The 19,311-nt window shown below is 36.2% G+C and overlaps 1 protein-coding gene across 3 annotated transcripts in view; it reads right to left on the bottom strand.

Moving 5' to 3' along the window:
- The window catches only part of Cep290 (centrosomal protein 290), an 81,785-nt gene that overhangs the window by 6,729 nt on the left and 55,745 nt on the right, over nt 1-19,311 (bottom strand). For all 3 annotated transcript variants that reach the window (XM_042263300.2, XM_042263301.2, XM_042263302.2), the window contains 12 exons: nt 18,779-18,916; nt 16,456-16,677; nt 15,549-15,671; nt 13,583-13,728; nt 13,127-13,282; nt 12,073-12,196; nt 9,727-9,861; nt 8,284-8,370; nt 5,852-6,016; nt 5,064-5,186; nt 3,808-3,980; nt 305-446 (listed from right to left, as the gene is read on the bottom strand). In XM_042263300.2, the coding sequence (XP_042119234.2) occupies nt 305-446; nt 3,808-3,980; nt 5,064-5,186; nt 5,852-6,016; nt 8,284-8,370; nt 9,727-9,861; nt 12,073-12,196; nt 13,127-13,282; nt 13,583-13,728; nt 15,549-15,671; nt 16,456-16,677; nt 18,779-18,916 (1,734 nt within the window). The remainder of the gene's footprint in view (nt 1-304; nt 447-3,807; nt 3,981-5,063; nt 5,187-5,851; nt 6,017-8,283; nt 8,371-9,726; nt 9,862-12,072; nt 12,197-13,126; nt 13,283-13,582; nt 13,729-15,548; nt 15,672-16,455; nt 16,678-18,778; nt 18,917-19,311) is intronic.

Raw genomic sequence — 19,311 nt, 5'->3', positions numbered from 1 at the left:
CAGTCGTTCAGATGTAAGATAATTACAGTATATGTGTAGTGCTTCCACAGTGAGCACTAGTCAGAGCTGGGATGGAGTCTGAAAATATACCCGGCATGATTAATGATGGAAACGGTGTGGAGAGCAAGAGAATGAAGCCCGTGATGTAGTCTGTGGCTTACGTAAGTGGATGAGCATAAGCACCATTCGCTGGATGGGTCTCCTAGACTTCATTCAGGAGTTCACTGTTTTCACCTTCAGGCAATTCAGGGATTGTCTTGAGACACACTACAGTGTTTTATCATTTAGAGACCATTATACATGCCTGTTGTTCAAGATCTTCTGTGTATTTCTTAGCTTTCTGTTCTCTCTCTGTAGCTTCTCGTACAAGCTGTTTAAGGTCAATAATGCTTTGATTCTTTTTGGCAATATCACTTTCGAATTCTTTCATCTTGGTCTCATACATTCTAAAAAGAAAAAGAAAAATTATCATGGGCATATCATATGTAATTTCTCTCCCTAATTTAAATCACAGTAAAATATGCGAGACCACATTATAGTATTTCTTCTAGTCAAACCTTGGACTACATATTCAGCAATAAAAGGTGGTGTTAAGAAATAAGCACTGTGATTAACATATGTGCTAATTAAAATAGAAAATCAACATGATCCTACAGAGCCGAAGAGCAGACGTGGCGACTGATTTGGCAACTGAAAAGCTTTTAGGTTGGTATCTTACTTCAGGCATAAGAAAATACCTAATTCATCAGACTACAAAATGCTCCCCAGCACTCGTCCCTGCCCCATGAGGTAGTCAGGTTAAAAAAAAAGCCAAAGGACACTAGAGAAAGAAGAGCTGTTCAAAAGCATGAGTGAGAGCAACAGTGCATGCTGTGGGAAGGATGAAGCAGTACCAGTTCATAACCAGGAAGGAAATGATACATGGCCTAGAGGAATCTTCTTTAATTTGAGCCAAATAGTTTTACAGGAATGTACTTAGAGGAAGATAATGCTTACTGTATTCAAACTTTTCCAGAGGAAAATAATATGTAATGTCTCCTAAATAAATTAAAAAATGATGGGATTGATTTAGAAAAAAGTATCTGACAAGGACAGCATAAGGAAGGGCAGTTAGGATTGCCTAAATCCTTTCAAATAATTTTGGACAGACCTTACAAACAGATTAGAAGGGCGTGCTTACTGGACAAGGACTAACTACAAAGATATAACAAAGGTTAATGTTAAATATCAGAAGCTTATTCCCCCACTTCATCCATGTCTCTGTTCAAAAGCCACTGTGGTAGTTTGAATGTGAATAACCCCTCAACCCCAAACAGGCTCATATATTTGACAGTTTAGTCACCAGAGAGGACGACTCTTTGAAGGGATTAGAAGGATCAGGAGGCATGGCCTTGTTAGAGGGAGTGTGTCACTGGGGGTGGACTCTGAGGTATCAAAAGCCCTTGCCAGGCCCAGTCCTTGCTCTGTCTTCTGCCTACAGATCAGGACATAGTTCTCAGCTACTGTTCTAGCACCACACAGGCCTGCCTGTGTGCCATCATGCTTCTGCCATGATGATAACAGACTAAACCACTGAAACTGTAAGCAAGCCCCCAATAAAATACTTTATAAGAGTTGTCTTGGTCATGGTTTCTCTTCACAGTAACAGAACAGTGAGTGACTATGAAAGCCAAGAATAAAGACCTTCTTGATCAGATTACCCCATCTAAACAGGCCATGTATTACCCTGGTCCCTCCTAGCAATCAGTATAGGTGGAACACTCAGCACTTGGAAGGCCAAGGTAGAGTTTGAGATCAGCCTTGGATAAACAGCAAGAGTGTTTTAAAAACAAGTTGGACTTATGTTTACTGAACATGTTGCCTATGTGCAGTTCTCAGAATAAGAACTCACAAATGCTTTAACATGTAAAGTCATCTTCAATTAAGGTTAAATAGTGCCATCAACCCACAACTTGTTGGGGAATATTACGTAAGGTGTGTTACTTTTGTTTATGTTGCATTTGTTTAACTCTGTGCCTGTCTAAAACACCTGATGGTCTAATAGAGAACTGAAGGGCCAATAGCAAGGCGGGAAAAAGGATAGGTGGGGCTGGTAGGCAGAGAGAATATATAGAGGAAGAAATCTGGGAAGAAGAAAGAAGAAAAAGTAAGATCAAAGGGAGGAGGACGCTAGGGGCCAGCCACCCAGCCACCCAGCCACCCAGTCAGCCAGGGAGTAAGAGTAAAAGTAAGATTACAGAAGTAAGAAAAGGAAAAAGCCCAGAGGCAAAAGGTAGACAGGATAATTTAAAGTTAAGAAAAGATGGTTAGAAACAAGCCAAACTAAGACCAGGCATTCATAATTAAGAATAAAACTCCATGTGTGTGATTTATTTGGGAGCTGGGTGGCGGCGCCCACAAAGGAGTAAAAACGACCAGCAACAACAATCATCTTAAAACTGAATAGTTTTCCGTGCCAGTAAGTACACATTTTTGTTACTCATATAGAGCCATAGAAAAATAATGGCAGGGTCTGTCATCTCCACAGTTAAAACTATCTTGACCCACAGAGGAATATAATTTATGTATGGTCCAGTGAAAAGCAGGTCTTTCTGAGCAGGTCTTAGGCTCTTCAAGGAGACTAAGTAAGCTGGGTTTTTTAGAAATAACCTGAAGTACCCCGTGTGGCAGTACCAGATGTTGAGTGGATATTCATGGAATAAGTGAGTCTCAAAGTCGGACGACACATGTGACAACAGAAGAAAACAGTGACCCTTGAAAGTCACCTGACAGCTGCTGGCTCAAAGCCACAGGGGTCCAAGACGAGGAGCTGTTTCTCCCTGTCACACTATCACACTTGTTATTTTCATCCCGACGTTAGCGTTCTGACAGAAGTCTCATTTCCCAGCCTGTAGACAGGACAGTGAGCTCTAGGGAAAGTTTGGACTCTGACTACTCTAGGTAGTCTAGGGTAGGAGAAAGGATTCTTCTCCAGGATTATAGTCATCTATCAGCGCTCTCCAATATGGCTCCTTAGCGGTTTCTTTTCTCCATAAAGGTGGCCGACTGACCACAGAAGGCCCACTATGGAACAAGCAGTCTCGCAGTGCTACAGTTCACTTTTTAGTTGGAGTGACAATGGGTGCCATGTTTCCTGTCAAGTCATTCCAAATAGATAGGGCATATGTGGCCTCCAAGGACATCACAGTGGAATGTATAAATGCAACGAACTGGAAAAATATGGTAAAATAAAGTTGGCTTTCACAGCCACAACAGTTATCCTTGGATATCCAATATCCTTATAGAAAGTGTTCAAAGGAAGGTAGAAAATGCACGAGAAAGTGGAGGTCAGTAAGACACTAACATTGCTGCTATATTCATCTATTGGGCTCCCTGTAAAGAAAGTTGGCCAGTATACAACTAAAAACAATGCAGCTCACCCCAGGTCCAGTAGAGCACAGACTGGGATAAAACAGCCCAATTGTTTAGGCCATATTTGCAGCAGAAATCAATGAACAAAAGAAGCCCAAGTTGCAGCTGAGAAATAGAGCATCCAGGAGAAGCTGGGCAGCCTCATCAGCCCCAGCCCTCAGCTGACAGCAGCTTTGGGATGCATACCTAGCTCCAGGACCTTAGCCCAGTTTCAGCTCTGCTCTGTTCTATGGCCTGCCAATAAAATTAGCTAACCCCTTACGGAAGAAACAGCTTTGGTAATTCTAAGACAGAATGAAGAGAATCGATAAAAAACCAAACTGCTCATCAGGAAACAACGAGGTCATTCAGCACATGGTCATCTTTTGAGTCAATGATGAAACTCTCCGGTCCTACCTTGTAACCACAATTGACTTCCAGCTCTTGCTGTCTGCACCTTCCAGCTGCGGCGCTCGACTTTCTGCGAACTGTAATCTCTTGGCAGTCTCCTCTAGCTGTGCTTCCATCTTGTCATTGAGCAGCTCTAAGTTGTTCTTAGCTATGCGCAGTTTCTCGGAAACTTCCATTTCCTACCAGTAAAGGCATATTAGTACACTATGAAAAACAACGTTGTTCTCATAGATACTGGGTATTTAAAATTATCACTCTATGCTGGGAAATAGAAAACAAGCCAGAGCTATACTGTCTTAAAACCACAAAAATGTTTGTTTTTCTCTAAAACAGCAATCTATTCACAGCAATTAGTACAAAAGATCAAGTAAATGAAGGCAGGGATATGTATTTATAAGTATTTATTATCTAAGGTATCTAGTGGATACTTTAAATTTGTCATTTGCTCATCAGGAAAATGTTCAGAACAATGAGATAGTTAACCTTAAAAGATGCCTTGTTTTGACTTTGGAATACGTAGAGTAGTCCTGGCTATTAACACAAGCAGTATGTAGGTGACAGATTATTTCCAGTAATGAACATTAAGATTCAAGACAGCAAAGCTCTGGCTTCACAATACAATCAGTTACTGTTTTAAAATGTTTTAGGATCATAATCTCAATTCATTTACTAGATAATGTATGTTAAAACTAATACCTATTTGTCATGAGTAAGGGATATATTTTACCATTTAAATAAAGGAATCTTAATAACAAATGGTTATGTTCTTTGCTCTATAAATTGGGCACTGCTCTAAGTCATATGCATAAATATTAACTCATTTAAACTTCTCCACAGCCTGTGAGATATGTACTATGTGTATGTATGTTTCTTTTTTGAGCTGGGTTCCTTATACAGCCCAGGCTGGTCTCCCTTTCTTGCACTGCCTGAGTACTGGGATTATAGGCATTCAATGCCATGCTCAGTGAAGAGACAGGTATATTTAGTACTCCAAATTTCATATATGAGGAATTTGAGGAACAGAGACACATTATCCAGCTTGGAACAATTCCCAATAAGTAACAGAACTAGCAGCAGAAACCAGAGTGAACAATTTCTTCCTGATACCACCTTACCTCTAAAATTCATGTAAGTGTACCTCTTGAAGAAAGTAGAACTCTTAAGATCTACTGTGAACAGACACTGGCGTCAAGGATCTACCAATTTTAGTTCTGCCATGATAAATGACTTAATGAAAATAAAACCTGTCCTAACCGTCTTACTTTCTTAAGATCTTTCCGAAGCCGTTCATTTTCAGCAACAATTCTCTCGGTGCCTTTGTTCTTGGATTCATACTGCACACTCAACTGACGTCCCAAGTGAGCTTTCAGTTTTTCTAATTCAGCCTGGTGATTAATAAAGCAACATATTATCAAAACAAAAACGTCAACAAAATGATTATTTATATGAAATCATACACACAAGCAACATTAAATGGACTTTGCAAGTTTATCCATGTATTTAAGCACATTATATGTAACAATAAGAAAGAAAAAGAGGTCATGAATTTGAAAGGAAGTAAGGTAGGGTGACATGGGAGATGATGGAGGAGGAAAGGGAAAGGGTAAATGAAACAATTAGATTTTAATTCTTTTCAATATAAGAAATAAAGATTATTATTTAAACTCATAAAACTTAACTCAAGGTAGGTTGTTTTAGATACCTTACTTGATATGATTACAGTTAAAGACTTCCCCCAAATGACTTATCTATAACCAAGTTCCCATATAACCTTGGCTGGACATTAAGATGATTTTAAGATGTAAAGGAAATACAAGCCCCACAGAATCCCCACTTTACAAATCACCAGAAAAGAACAATTGTTCCAGAAACAGTAAAGAAGACCAAAGAGAGCCACTGTAGCTACCTTTGGGTTCTTGCCAATAAATCTGTTCTGACTGGAAAATACTACCGCATCCATTTAGGACATGTGAGTCTATTTAACATTTCCCTTAAAAAGCAATGTAAACTAAAATCGTAAAACATTCATACACAATCAAATAAACATTACCTTTAATTTGTCATTTTCTGCTTCAATGTTAGCCATCTTTTCACTAGTCATTATGCCTGATGCTTTTTTCAATTGTTGGTTTTCTCTTTGGACTTTTTCAACTACTTTCTTCATTAACCCAATAGTTTTTTCTAGCTCTGGGATTGTCTTTCCACTTCTACCAGACTATAAGAGAATATACAAATTTTTAAAATTTCATATCTTAGAGACAATGATGTACTAATGCCAAGGAGGCCTCTTACTGTGTTGTAGAATATTAAAGATGTTTTACATCCTTTTATGCTGTAGAATATTTGTTTAATGATGCAAAGATGTGTTACATTTTTTTTTTTATGTTGCATTTGTTGAACTCTATGAAGCTGTGTTACTGTGCCTGTCTAAGACACCTGATGGTCTAATAAAGAGCAGAATAAGCAATAGCAAGACAGGAGAAAGTATAGGCGGGGCTGGCAGGCAGAGAGAATAAATGGAAGAACATGAAGAGGAGTGAGAAAAGGAGGAGAGGAGAATGATAGGGCCAGCTACCCAGCAACACAGCCAGCCACAGAGTAAGAAGGAAAGAAAAGACATACAGAAACAGTAAAAGCCCAGAGGCAAAAGGTAGACAGGATAATTTAAGTTAAGAAAAGTTGGCTAGAAACAAGCCAAGCTAAGTTCAGGCATTTATAAGTAATAATAAGTCTCTGTGTTGATTTGGGAGCTGAGTGGTGGTAGGCCCCCAAAGAGCAAAGAGTAAAAGTAACCAATAACATTACTGTACTTATCATTAATAATTGCTAATATCTGATTCCAAAAATTGTGGTAATTCAATACATTTCTAAAATATGTGAGATAGAATTATTATCCCACACTACAAAAAAAAAAAAAACCAGGGCTTAAATATATCTAAATTTTCCTTAAATTCTGTAAATCATATAGTTTGTAACAGTTTAAATTATCTATGATGTGTGTTCCAAGTAAGTAAATCAAAACAGTTTACTTAGCCAGGGTTCTTTCTAGTACAGTGGTTCTTAAGCTATGGGTCACAAACCTTTGGGGGTGGACCTTTCACCAGGGTCACCTATGACCATCAGAAAATACAAATATTTACATTACGATTCATAATAGTCGCAAAATTATAGTTATGAAGTAGCAACAAAAATAATTTTATGGCTGGGGTCACCACAACATGAGGAGCTGTATTAAAGGTTCGTGGCATCAGAAAGGTTGAGAACCGTGGATCTAGCACATAAAAGTTTCTTTACACAGAACACAGTAACAAAGGAGAAACAATGCATTTAAATACCTCAAACGTCATCATTAGAAAGGCAATTTTCTCTAATAGCTGTGGCTTAGCAATTTAGTTTCTGTCAATCTATGGCCTAATGAAGACACCAACAAAGATAATTCACTAGTAATTTAGTTAATTTTCAACAGCTGAGTAAAGGAACGTGCTTGGCTCTGGGCAGAACAGGACTGTTGCAGTCATGAACTCCTAACAGCTGTGGCTGGTCACACAAAACCAGCGATGAAGGCGGCAACATTCTCACATGGATAGAGAAGAGGTTCATGAGCTTCAATCGCTAAACCTAGGAGTTATAAGTAACTGATGAGTTCTAGAAAAGGAGAGTTAGAGTTTCATTAAAGGGAGCGCTCCCGGTAGGACAACTGTGCTTATTGAATGACTGCATACCCAGAAGTATGCGGACAGCATAAATGGAGTCTATGGGTTATTAACATAAAAAACTATACAAGGTTGGAGGGTTAGGGAAAAGGGGGTGGAGTGGGAGGAAGGTAAAGGGGAGAAGTTGGAGGTGGATATGATCAAAATAAATTGCACCAAATTTTCTAAAAATGAATAAAAATATTAATATTTTAGTTAGCATTCATAATATGCAATGAAAAATTCTAAAACAAATATTTATATAAAACTTTAATATCACCTTCAAAATGTCAAATATTCTTTGTTTATAATTTTTGTACTTTTTAAAAAAGACAAGGGGGCTGGAGAGATGGCTCAGAGGTTAAGGGCACTGGCTGCTCTTCCAGAGGACCTGGGTTTAATCCCCAGCAACCATATGGTGGTTTACAACCATCTGTAATGAGGTCTGGTGCCCTCTTCTGGTGTGAAAACATACATGCAGGCAGAACACTGTATACATAATAAATAAATAAATCTTTAAAAAAAAAATAAAAATAAAAAAGACAAAATTATATTCATACTTACACATACATGATTACATATCTTCACTTTGAAACAAATGTTGACTGTCAATGCATGTTCTGAGTACTTTCTATTAATGCTCTCAGGAGTTTCACGGAATGCATCATGTATGCCATAGGTACATGAATGAACTTTTGCATCCCGATTGCTTCAATTCATACCACTCAACACTACAAAATGAACAGGAGCTTACGCCTTTGGCACTAGCTTCCTAAGAACGTACACTCACCCCTCGGACCTGACCAAGTTTCCGTTCAACTTCCATTTTTCCTTTCTTAAAAAATTCACACATTTCCTTCAAATCTCTTACTTGATTCTAAAAGATAAAAGAAAATAACAGCAATCTGTCATGACGATATAAGAGCCCTTGAAAAAGAGAGGAAGGAAACATCATCTGAATTACAAATCTAAACGGTAGAACCATACTCAACAGTTGTGTTCCTAGAGAAACTTTGATATGGGACAGGTGCAGCTGCTTCTCTTTGCCACACGCTAGAGTAACCTGAGAAAAGGCCTATAAAGACTATGAGGCTGTGGTGTGTTTTCTTGATTCTGATGTAGAAGATTCCAGCTCACTGTGGGTGGTGTCAACCTTGGCAGGTGGTGCTGAGTTTTACAAAAAAGCAGGATGAAAAACCCTGAGGAGCAAGCAGGTAAGCAGCTTCTCCCCGCCCCTACCCCGCAATCCCCAGCCTCAACTCTTGCCTCCAGGTTCCTGTCCTGATTCCCTTGACAGTCTGTGATTGAAAGTCTAAAATGAAATAAACTCTTTCTTCCCCAGATTGTCTTGGATCATGATGTTTAAGACAGCAACAGAAACCCCAATTAAGACAACATGTTTGAAGATTGCAGAATATTATGCACATAACCATTTAATAACTGAGTTACCTTCCCACAATGCACATTCATAGACACTTACACAGAAAAGGAACTGAAGTCATTGCACTGGTTTTCTCGGTGTATACATCAGAATGAGAAGCATGAAGCTTAACTGTAATCACCACCAGTGGAAGTGACAGAATGCGAATGTTCTTGATTAGAAAAGACTGAAACAATTAGCTAGCCAAGAAAAAAGCTTTCACCATTATAGGGTGAGATATAGAAAATCAAAGATAAAAACAATTTATCAACATCAGAAGTAAGTTAGAAGTAGTATTTCTAAAGAAACAATTACATTTCAGTTATTATAATTATTAATGAAATATAAGAACTATCCTCTTACCTTGGAACACATGAACTTGACACTCCTATTGTCTGGAATTCTTATTGTCAGTACGACCCTCTATTGTGTAGACTTCTTAGCGTCAGTATGACCCAACTCCTCACTTCTCCCGCCCTCCTATGCAAGCCCTCTCATTATTCTGATCCCTTTCTACCACCCGTGCTTCCTGTTTTCCCTTAGCACTTCCCATCAGCTGAGCCATTTCACACTAACTTGTTGCTTGTTGCTTGGCAATCCTCCTCATTGGAAGACAAGTTTTATTAATACTTGGATTTTTAATGACTGCTATCTCTAGCACCTAAAAGTGGGGACTCAAGAAATGCCTCTTAAATGAGGAAATGTACATAACATAACATCACAAAGATATCTTATGAATATGCATTTCAGAAAGTAATATAAGTAAATTTAAGTGTATTGTGAATTTAGGCATTTTTATAAAATTAAATTTACCTTTAGTCTCGGCAAATCTTTATTTGCTTGTTCAAGTTGAAATTTCAGCTCAATATTTTCCGATGACAACTTCAGGTTTTCCCTCTGCAGTTCTTGTTCTTTTTGATAATGATCACCTGAATCTGCCTCTGAAGTCTGGGACATGACATGCAGAATATGTTCAACGTTTAACAAAAGCCACAAAGACATACTCAATAAGGAGACATTGTCCAAGTGAACTTTTTAAAAGGAATGTGGGAACGAAATGGCAAGCAAGCATTACATAAAACCAAAACCAAGTAAGACAGATTAGAAAGCCTTCAGAAAAGGTAATTTTTAAAAGCTAAAACAGAAAGCAAAGTCAAGTATGGCTTAAAAATCTATACATAGTCTGCCTTCATAGATATTCCCATACTGTTTAAACTGTCCTATACTGGTTTTGTTAGCTCAAAATAAAGGTTATCCAATTGTGAGGGATGGGCATTGTTCCTCCATATGTCAGAATGTGACCTTGTTTGCCTTACAGAAAAAATAAGTTAACAGGAGGTTGTTAGGGTTGACCCTGACTGAGGAAGCTTAGCTCCTATGCAAAGAGGAAATCTGGGGATCTGGACAGAGACATGTTTTGCAGGGAGATATAGTAAGAGACTTTACACTATACTTTGTTGAAGTAGTCTACTTGAAATAATATTGTGTAAATAAATCATATACTTTCCTTTAGAGTATATTTCAAATTATTAACATTATACTGTGCTTCCAATATACAGTCTTTCTTAGACCAAATATAAAAAAAAATTAATAAAATAAAAGGACACAAAATTAAAGACAGAACAACTGGTAGGTAGACAGCATTGGTTCAAATTTTTTTGTTGTTACCAGATACATATGCATAAATGCAATGGCAAGAAAAAGACGCAATCTTTTGCATAAGCCACACTAAGTAACAGGTCCCAGCTTATCACATGGCCCAAGCATGTATTCAGGCCCTTCTACTATTAGGGTACTACAAAACAAATCCTGTCGTTTACAAAGATGCCAACTTCCACATCTCGGATGGTTTGTAAGGTCTCCATCAAACATGAAAATCTTTAATTCTCTGTTTCTAAACTGTTTTCTCTTCCTAAAGGTTGTCTATTTCTGGTAGATATTTGATCTGATTATTGATAGCAGTACCAATGACTGCTTCATAATAATTTGATTATGACCTCCAGAAAAGGGTATATCTGAAGATTATACATGAAAGTATTTTAACATATTTCTTATCAAACCATGAATGCAATTGCTAAATAATAAATTTGCAAATTTTTCCTTTTTTCTGAAAATTGTGTGAATTGTCTAAATTTCTGGAAAACCGTTTATTAATAGGTGTTTTTCTTTTTACAAATCCTACATTCTTTGTTAAATTGTCACTATGTATGTATATGACTTTTCGTAAGTAAACTCGGCTAATAAAGAAGGACTGCAGTGTATTCAAATCAGGGCATTTTTCAGGACTGACACATCAGTTTCCTATCTGGCCCATGCAGCATCCTCAACACACTAGTGCACTCATCAGCCTGGTAGCAGCATCATGGTCCTCAGCAGGTCCACCTGGACCAATGTTATGTGACTGACGTTTTTGGCTACATGTCCCTTTATTTTCTCATCCTTACCAGCCCTATTCTTCTCATTTTTATGTTTTGGGTTTTCATTTTCACAAAATTATTAATTTTCTTACCTGTAGGAACTGATATATTTTCATAATCCAAGTTAAAAAAAATCTGTAAAGATGACCTAAATTGGCTTGATTTACTATTTGGTATTGTTTCCATACTTAAGAGTGGGATCTACAACATTTCTGTAATGGTAGAGAATATTTGTATTGATGTAAATCATCAGTGACGTTTGTTTCTTCTCACATTGGTTCTGAGTGTGGTTATGTGGTATTTTGTCTGTTCATTTCTTAGTTCTGCTTGTATGTTCTTGCTGTTGGATTTTTTTAGGAAAAACATTGTTTCTATATTTGTTAACACTAATACCAATGGTGGAAACCAGATGGACCACATCAGAGAGGAAACAGGGATGCAGAAACTTGTTAATCATTACTTATCAACTATGAAGCCCAGCAACATCTCTAACTAGTGCTGGAACTGCTAGGAATCTTTGCAATGAAGGTTTAGGCAAAGTGTAAGTATTTAAATTAACCACTGTCATATCAGATAGGATTAAAGAAATGATTTAGCGTTAGTTAGTAAAAGTGAATGTGTTGTGCCAACATCAATGAGGAGGATCTAATGTTTCTGTCCAGATAATGGAAGAATCTGATTGCCCTTTTCTCCTTTAACATTGGGGTGCGGGGAGCAGGGGAGAGGAAAGATGTACACTTACCAAAGACTGAGGATATGCAACCTTTGAAAGTTGTTTTTCTAAGGTACGAAGCTTCTCTTGAAGATATCTATTTTGTAAATGTAAGTCTTCCACAACAGAATCTCGTGGAAGAGCTTGGTGGGTCCTATGAGCAACAATCAGACTATTACGCAAACCTCAGTTTCTCAAATTCATTATATTATGATACAGAAAAGAAAAAAATATACATGTGTATCAACACTATAACTTAAAAATTTCAAATTTCCAAAGTTCACAAGAAATAAATTAGGACATCATAATTTATATTAAAAGATGATCCTTTTGCATCAGGCAACCACCAAGGACTTCTTTATACCATCAGCTAAAGCATATCCTGATAGAGACACACAAACATTTTTAAAGTGCATGCATTTGTTTATACAAAATTATGTAGAATAGCTAAAATACCCACTATTACATAGTAATTGCATACCATCTATTTCATTTACAAAATGCTCCAGCAGCCAACAAGGCTCTAATGTTTTCAGTAAATCTTGTCATATCCAGTCCAAACTTAACTGGCTGGTTACAAGACCCACCTTACTCTGGTACAAACAAGTCTACGAAACCTTATTGTCCAGGATTCTTTCTCCATTTAACAAATAAATGCACTTAATATGAAGAGAATAAAATCCACGCGTCTCTACATCTTTACTAAGAAAGTGTCTATGACATATCCTTCCTCTCTAATATATGCATTTGCTTATTAAAATTCAGAGGTCCAAACTTTTTGAGTTTGGAGGATGGCCAAATTCCCTTCGCACCTTCTTTCTGCCTGTCTCGTGCCTGCTTAAGTACACGTTTTCAGTGGCTAAAAGATACAACATAAGGGTTTAACTAAAGGCCAGTTCTATCCAAGTAACAGTGTTGAGAGACACCAGAAGTACCACAAAGATGGCATGGGAAGCTCCAAAGAGGAATGGGAAAGAGTTGCTTACAACTTAGGCTCACTCCTGAGCTGCATATGCATGAAAAAAATAATCAATAAAACCCATACTTAAAGCAATATATGTACATTTCTTAATTCCTAGATTACCTCATGTATGATATGTCATTTTCTAAGTCCAGATTTCTCTTTTTTAACTCTTCCAACTCTTTCTCTGATTCCAAAGCTCGCACTCCTAAAACCTGATCAACAGTCATGCCTGTTGTCTTCAGTTTCTTCTGCAATGTGTGTTTCTCTCTATCAGCTCTGTAGAGTTTAAGGAATGATAAAAATACCTTTTACAAATTTTGTTTGGTTTATTAAATTGCAGCTCAGTCATCATCATATCCATATACAGTAAGTACACCATTTTGTACTTGTTATGAATTTATTTGAAAATAATAATTCATTCATAGTTAAAATATAATACTACATTTTAAAAACAATAAAATTTGAATCATAAGTAACCTAAATTAGAAAACTTGTCATTTATCAAGTAAAATAAACTACATGATTTCAAGATAAAAATTTACACAGTATGAGATTTATAATGAAATTTAAACTCACTTGGCGAAAAGCTCCTTTAAAGTATTCAGCTGCTTCATCAGACTGTGGACTTCCCCTTCTTTCTCTTTTAATTTGCTACGCATTCCCTCGACTTTGGTTTGCCACTTTTTACCTTCTTCCCACCTGATTAATTCTTCTCTACCACTCTGTAAACAGTAACAAAGGGATTATAAAACTGTCAGTATTATTTTTAATCTCATTTTAAATACTGATCCATATTTTAAAATATACTTCCAAGACAATATATAAATAGTTCATTCTATTATACAAACTCTAGAATCTTTAAGTGTGGCAAACTATTAGGAAGAAAGACCTTCAATTTATGTAGGCTTTATGCATTACTGAACAGTTCTCAGGGAAGAGTCTGACTAATGCCAACATCCTTAAGAAGTTAAGGGAAATTTTAAATACACGATTTACTTAAGTAAGCTTCTAAAAAATAATTCTGTGTGAATGAGCACGGCAATCTTGTTAGAGCAGGACAATTTCCTAATACTGTAACTCACTCTGGTCTAAATGCATAGGACCTTACCATCCAACATGTATTTATTTAGTGCTGCCCATGTGCCAGCTACTACTCTAGAAACGAAGAGCAGAAAGCATGTATATAAACCAGAAAAAGCATAGAAGTCTGCAAATCTTACAATTTTTATTTGTGAACTAACTTGAGTGGTGGCAATATACACAAGAAAAAGATACAAATATACTGAGTAATTAAGAATGGAAAAGACAGGATCTAGGGTCTTACAGGAGTAAACTTTCTGGTAACAGTAATGTTAGTGTTATGGTTGCTAGTATTACAATAAAAGGTACAAAAGAAAGCTGTGTGATACACAATAGTCCCATGTTCGGAAGAAGTCCTGCTGGATTAAAACACTTCTCACGGTTGTATGGACTAAGAATTCAATTCCATTGTACCATTTTAACACCAAACATTTTTATGTTTTTCCTATACAATGAATTTAGTAAGAATACAATTACCTTTTAAAAATAAAGATTAGATATTATTTTGCTGAAAATGCTACCAACAATTGCTTATCATGTTGGAAATCAAATTACAAGCAGCAATATGAATTAGATAATATAAACTGCCATTAGAACACATTTTTACAAGGTATACATCAGACTCTATATTCGGAGGTCTGAATTCACATTAATGTTACATAAGGTATAAACACAGTCACCTTATTTTTCTAGTGTAGATCATATACATGTTGAAATATGAATAATATATTACCATGTTCATTCTTTTATAAATTATTTTTGTATGTCTACTAATTTCATTTAGTAAATTTATAACATTATTAAAATTATAGAAGCTTATATTGACTTTAAACTTCATTTATAATAATATTGGAAATATTATGAAACATGTTTACTCTAAATGAGATGTCATGTCTAAAACAGCTGGGAGTTGTGGTTTGAAGTCAAATTCAAACAATCTCCTCCAATACTAGAGACCTTTCAATATGATTTCTCCAAATTAGTTTCTAACCTTATTTATTCAAATCAGCTAATAACTACTCTTTTAAAACTATAAAACCTTTCCCAATCGATACTTTTTTAAAAAATGTATCAAAGAATAATCTGACTTCCAGAAATATAAATACTATCTAGGAGAATGAGGTATGTACATAGGTAATTCTGCAGCATGTAATGGGATCCTCCATTGGGATTGAGCAAGGAGACGAGAAGATGGGGAGAAATGATAAACTAACTCATGGGCTCCACAGGATGTGAGGAGACACCGACTGACGGTACTCTAAGATCAGGAAATGACATGAAGGTGCGCTACAGGTGTGCCCTCAAGTGGAGTGTAACTCTCTAAAGGTCAGAATCCTGCCACAGACATCTCAAGTTTATTCAGTACCATAAAACTGTGTCTGAGGCCCTCAAACTATTAAATTCTGTTTATCAATACATGCTTCAATTAGTTTAAAACTACTAATGAGTACATTTCACATACCTTTTCCTTCAAAGGTTTTATGTCTATGTCATCCACCTTTCTTTCCAGTTGGCTTTCAAGTTTTTTAACTTTCTTTTGAAGTTCGTCAATTAAACTTTGCTTATTATCGAGCAGAGGTTTGCTCTGAAAACATTAAGATATAATGTTACACGACAAATAAATATCAAAGGACACATTAAATGTTCCAATTATAGAAATTTAGTAAGGCTAACATTAGTAGTGTTTTCTACATGATTCTGAGTATCAGTATAACATGGAAACTACCACTGTACACAGCCCATTGTAGACAAGAAATACATCAGAGGTCACTTAAGGAACTAAGTTGGGTGGTGGTAACACATGCCTTTAATCCTAGAACCTGGGAGGCAGAGGCAGGCAGATCTCCAAGTTTGAGGCCAGCCTGGTCTACAGAGTGAGTTCTAGGACAGCCAGGGCTGAACAGAAAAACCCTGCCTTAAAAAAAGAAAGAAAGAAAGAGAGAGAGACAGAGAGAGAGAGAGAGAGAGAGAGACAGACAGACAGAGACAGAGACAGAGACGAGAGATAGAGGGAGGGAGGGAGGGAGGGAAGGAGGGAGGGAGGGAGGGAGGGAGGGAGGGAGGAAGGAAGGAAGAAAGAAATCAAGAAAGAAAGCAAGCAAGAAAGAAAGAAAGAAGGAAGGAAGGAAGGAAGGAAGGAAGGAAGGAAGGAAGGAAGGAAAGAAAGAAAGAAAGAAAGAAAGAAAGAAAGAAAGAAAGAAAGAAAGAAAGAAAGAAAGAAAGAAAGAAAGAAAGAAAGAAAGAAAGAAAGAAAGAAAGAAAGAAAGAAAGAAACTGATAGGCAGTTTTAGCCCATACTGTAAAATGAGTAAGAATCATGCCTTATACATTACAGATCAAATATATTCTCTGAATTAAATACAATTTACCTGCAGCCCACTGGACAGTCTTTTAATCTGTCTTCTCAGTTCATCATTTTCTTGATCAATTCCATCTTTCTCTCTAAGGATTTTATTATAAGCTTTTTGCCTTTTTTGCAGTTCATTATTTAAATCATTTAAGTCGTCAGCTAGTGAATTTTCCTTGTTTTTACTTGTTTTAAGAGCTTCTTTCAATTTTAAAAGATTTTCATTTAAATCTTCAATTTGTGACTAATAAGAGATAATAAAGCATTATTCACAAATCTTCAAGTATTAATGATAAAGCAACAGAAAACAAGTTATACTATTAATATGCATTAGAAATGCAATTCCATATAAACTTTAAAGTATAGCACATAAGGGAAAACTAGAAGCTGCAGATATTTTCCCCATTCATGCCAAATGAAACAAGTTCACTAAGAGAACGCACACACACACACACACACACACACACACACACACACACACACACACATACACACAAAATCAAGCATCAATACAAAACAAATCATTTTCAACAAACACCCAAAAAACAATTTTTTTGAAAAATGTTTCATTATTGGTGAAATAATAGACCAGTACCTTCCAACATACACAGCAATGTTTTAAAGGTTATAAAACCTAAGATTAGCATAACATAACTCTCTGACTTCAAGCACTGTGTGAACTACTTTGTGAAGACAAGACATGGGAGGAAGGCCTGGGACAGCAGCCATGAATATAAACACGGGAATTCTCAATTCTTCTGAACAAAGACAGTGGCAGAAACATCCTATTATTTGTTCTGTAATGGCTTATTCAACTAAGTGTGTAAGTGGGTTTTTTTCTTTTTTTTCGTTTGTTTTGTTTGTTGTTTGGTTGGTTTTTCAAGACAGGGTTTCTCTGTGTAACTCTGGCTGTTCTGGAACTCTCTCTGTAGACCAGGCTGGCCTTGAACTCTCAGAGATCCACCTGCTTGGTTGGGTCACCACTGCCTGACATAAGTGTTTTACTGAAAAAATGGTAATATTAGTGATATTAATTAGTATTTTTATAATGTGTTTAAAGGAAAATTATATCTTGGAGAAAGTTTTGAAATAAGGATTTGAAAAAATGAAAAATTCGGAAATAGTATTTCATGTGAATAGAAAAATACTAAAACTATACCAGAAAGGACAATTCCTTTTTATATATTTATTTAGTTAACAGATCTTTTTACTATTAACTATGATTGAAAAGTATAATAGGCTATTTTTAAAAATTAATGAAAATCTGTGGTGATATTTTATTTGTGCTGAAATGTGGTGATATTTTATCTGTGCGTTAATAAATAAAGCTTGCCTGGAGAGTAGGGGAGATGCTGCCAGCTGCCAGCAGGAGAAGCAAGATGTAAAGATACTGGCAAGCCATGAGCCATGCGACAAAGTATAGATTTATAGAAATGGGTTAATTTAAGATATAAGAGCTAATTAACAAGAAGCCTGCCATGGCCATAGTTTAAAAATAATATAAGCCTGTGTATGTTTATTTGGGTCTGAGTGGTTGAAGACCAGGTGGGACACAGGAAAACTTCCAGCTACAAAAATCTATTTCCCAAAGTGTTTAATGGTAGAAAAAGGTGTATATGAAAAAAAATCAAAAGTTATAAAACTAAAAAAATAAAAGTAATTAGATTTTTCATTTTATCACAATATATAATTTTCTGTAAAGAAATTTTTGGGGAAAAAGGAGAAATTGAGAGTTATTATGAAATATATATTTAGGAAAAAAAAGTTTAAATCACTAAGCTTAATGGCCAGATAAGAAAATAATAAAGTATGTTGTTAAAAATTAGTGGAAGGAAAGGCTTCAGAGCCAGGCAGCTCTAAAGATAAAATATCTTACAAGCAGTAAATAACAGTGCCATGTTGGTGTGGGAATGGCAGTTATGGACAAAGCTATATATGTTTGGTGTATTTGTGAGATTTCTTGGTCTTCTCCATTTTGCTGTGAACCTGCAGTTATTCCAACAAAAGAGCCTTGAAAGAATCCTGAGGGCTGGAAGTTTAGCTCAGTGGTAGAGTATTTGCCCATGTTGGACCTGAACCCTGAATCCTGGTAATATTGAAGATGTACTAAAAACGCTTTAAAAATTTCTAAGTAAACTGTTTCTTAAATGAGTTCTATTAGTAAGCATAACTCAAGTGACCTATCTTTTTCAAAACCCTCAAGATGATAGTCAATATAAGAGTAACATAGAGCTATATAGTGCTTAAAACTGTGTGTGCATTTGTCTCATTAGCCAACAATTCAAAAACCATTCTCTGAACTGATCAGGTATCTGGCCAATATTGATAGGTGTATTGATGCTCACCTTTAGCTCTCTAGTATGTCGATCAACAACCTGCTGGACGTTGAGATTTGCCTCTTTCTGAGAAGTTACGGCAATAATACGTTCTTCAGCTGCTGCTGTCATTTCTGCCCGGAGTTCCAATAGGGCTCGACTAAGTGCCTAAAAATTACAAAATACAAACGTTGTTAGTGGAAAATTAACATTACATTTAAGCAAAATAAAATACAAAATAGGCAGTATTACTTTCTATTAGATGAAAACCCTAAGTCCATGCCTATGATCTCAGCACCAGGGAGCTGAGAAAGAAGATTATGGCAAGCTTGAGGACAGCTTCCACCTAGTGAGTTCTAGGCTAGCCTGGTTACAGAGTGAGACCTGTCTCAACAAAGAAATGAAATATTAAAATAATTTGTTTGAATATAATTCACAAACTCCCAAACCTTTTCAAATGAATTTCCTTTGTAACTGTACTTAGTTCTTCACAAATAGTTGAAAACCCTGAGACTTATTTTCAGAACCAAGTACTATGCCAAGCAATTCATATTACGAAAGAA

The sequence above is a fragment of the Peromyscus maniculatus genome, chromosome 18 (assembly GCF_049852395.1).
Source record: "Peromyscus maniculatus bairdii isolate BWxNUB_F1_BW_parent chromosome 18, HU_Pman_BW_mat_3.1, whole genome shotgun sequence".
In the NCBI taxonomy this organism is placed as follows: domain Eukaryota; kingdom Metazoa; phylum Chordata; class Mammalia; order Rodentia; family Cricetidae; genus Peromyscus; species Peromyscus maniculatus.
Note: the sequence above shows the minus strand (reverse complement) of the source record. Positions and strands in the feature narration are given on the sequence as shown.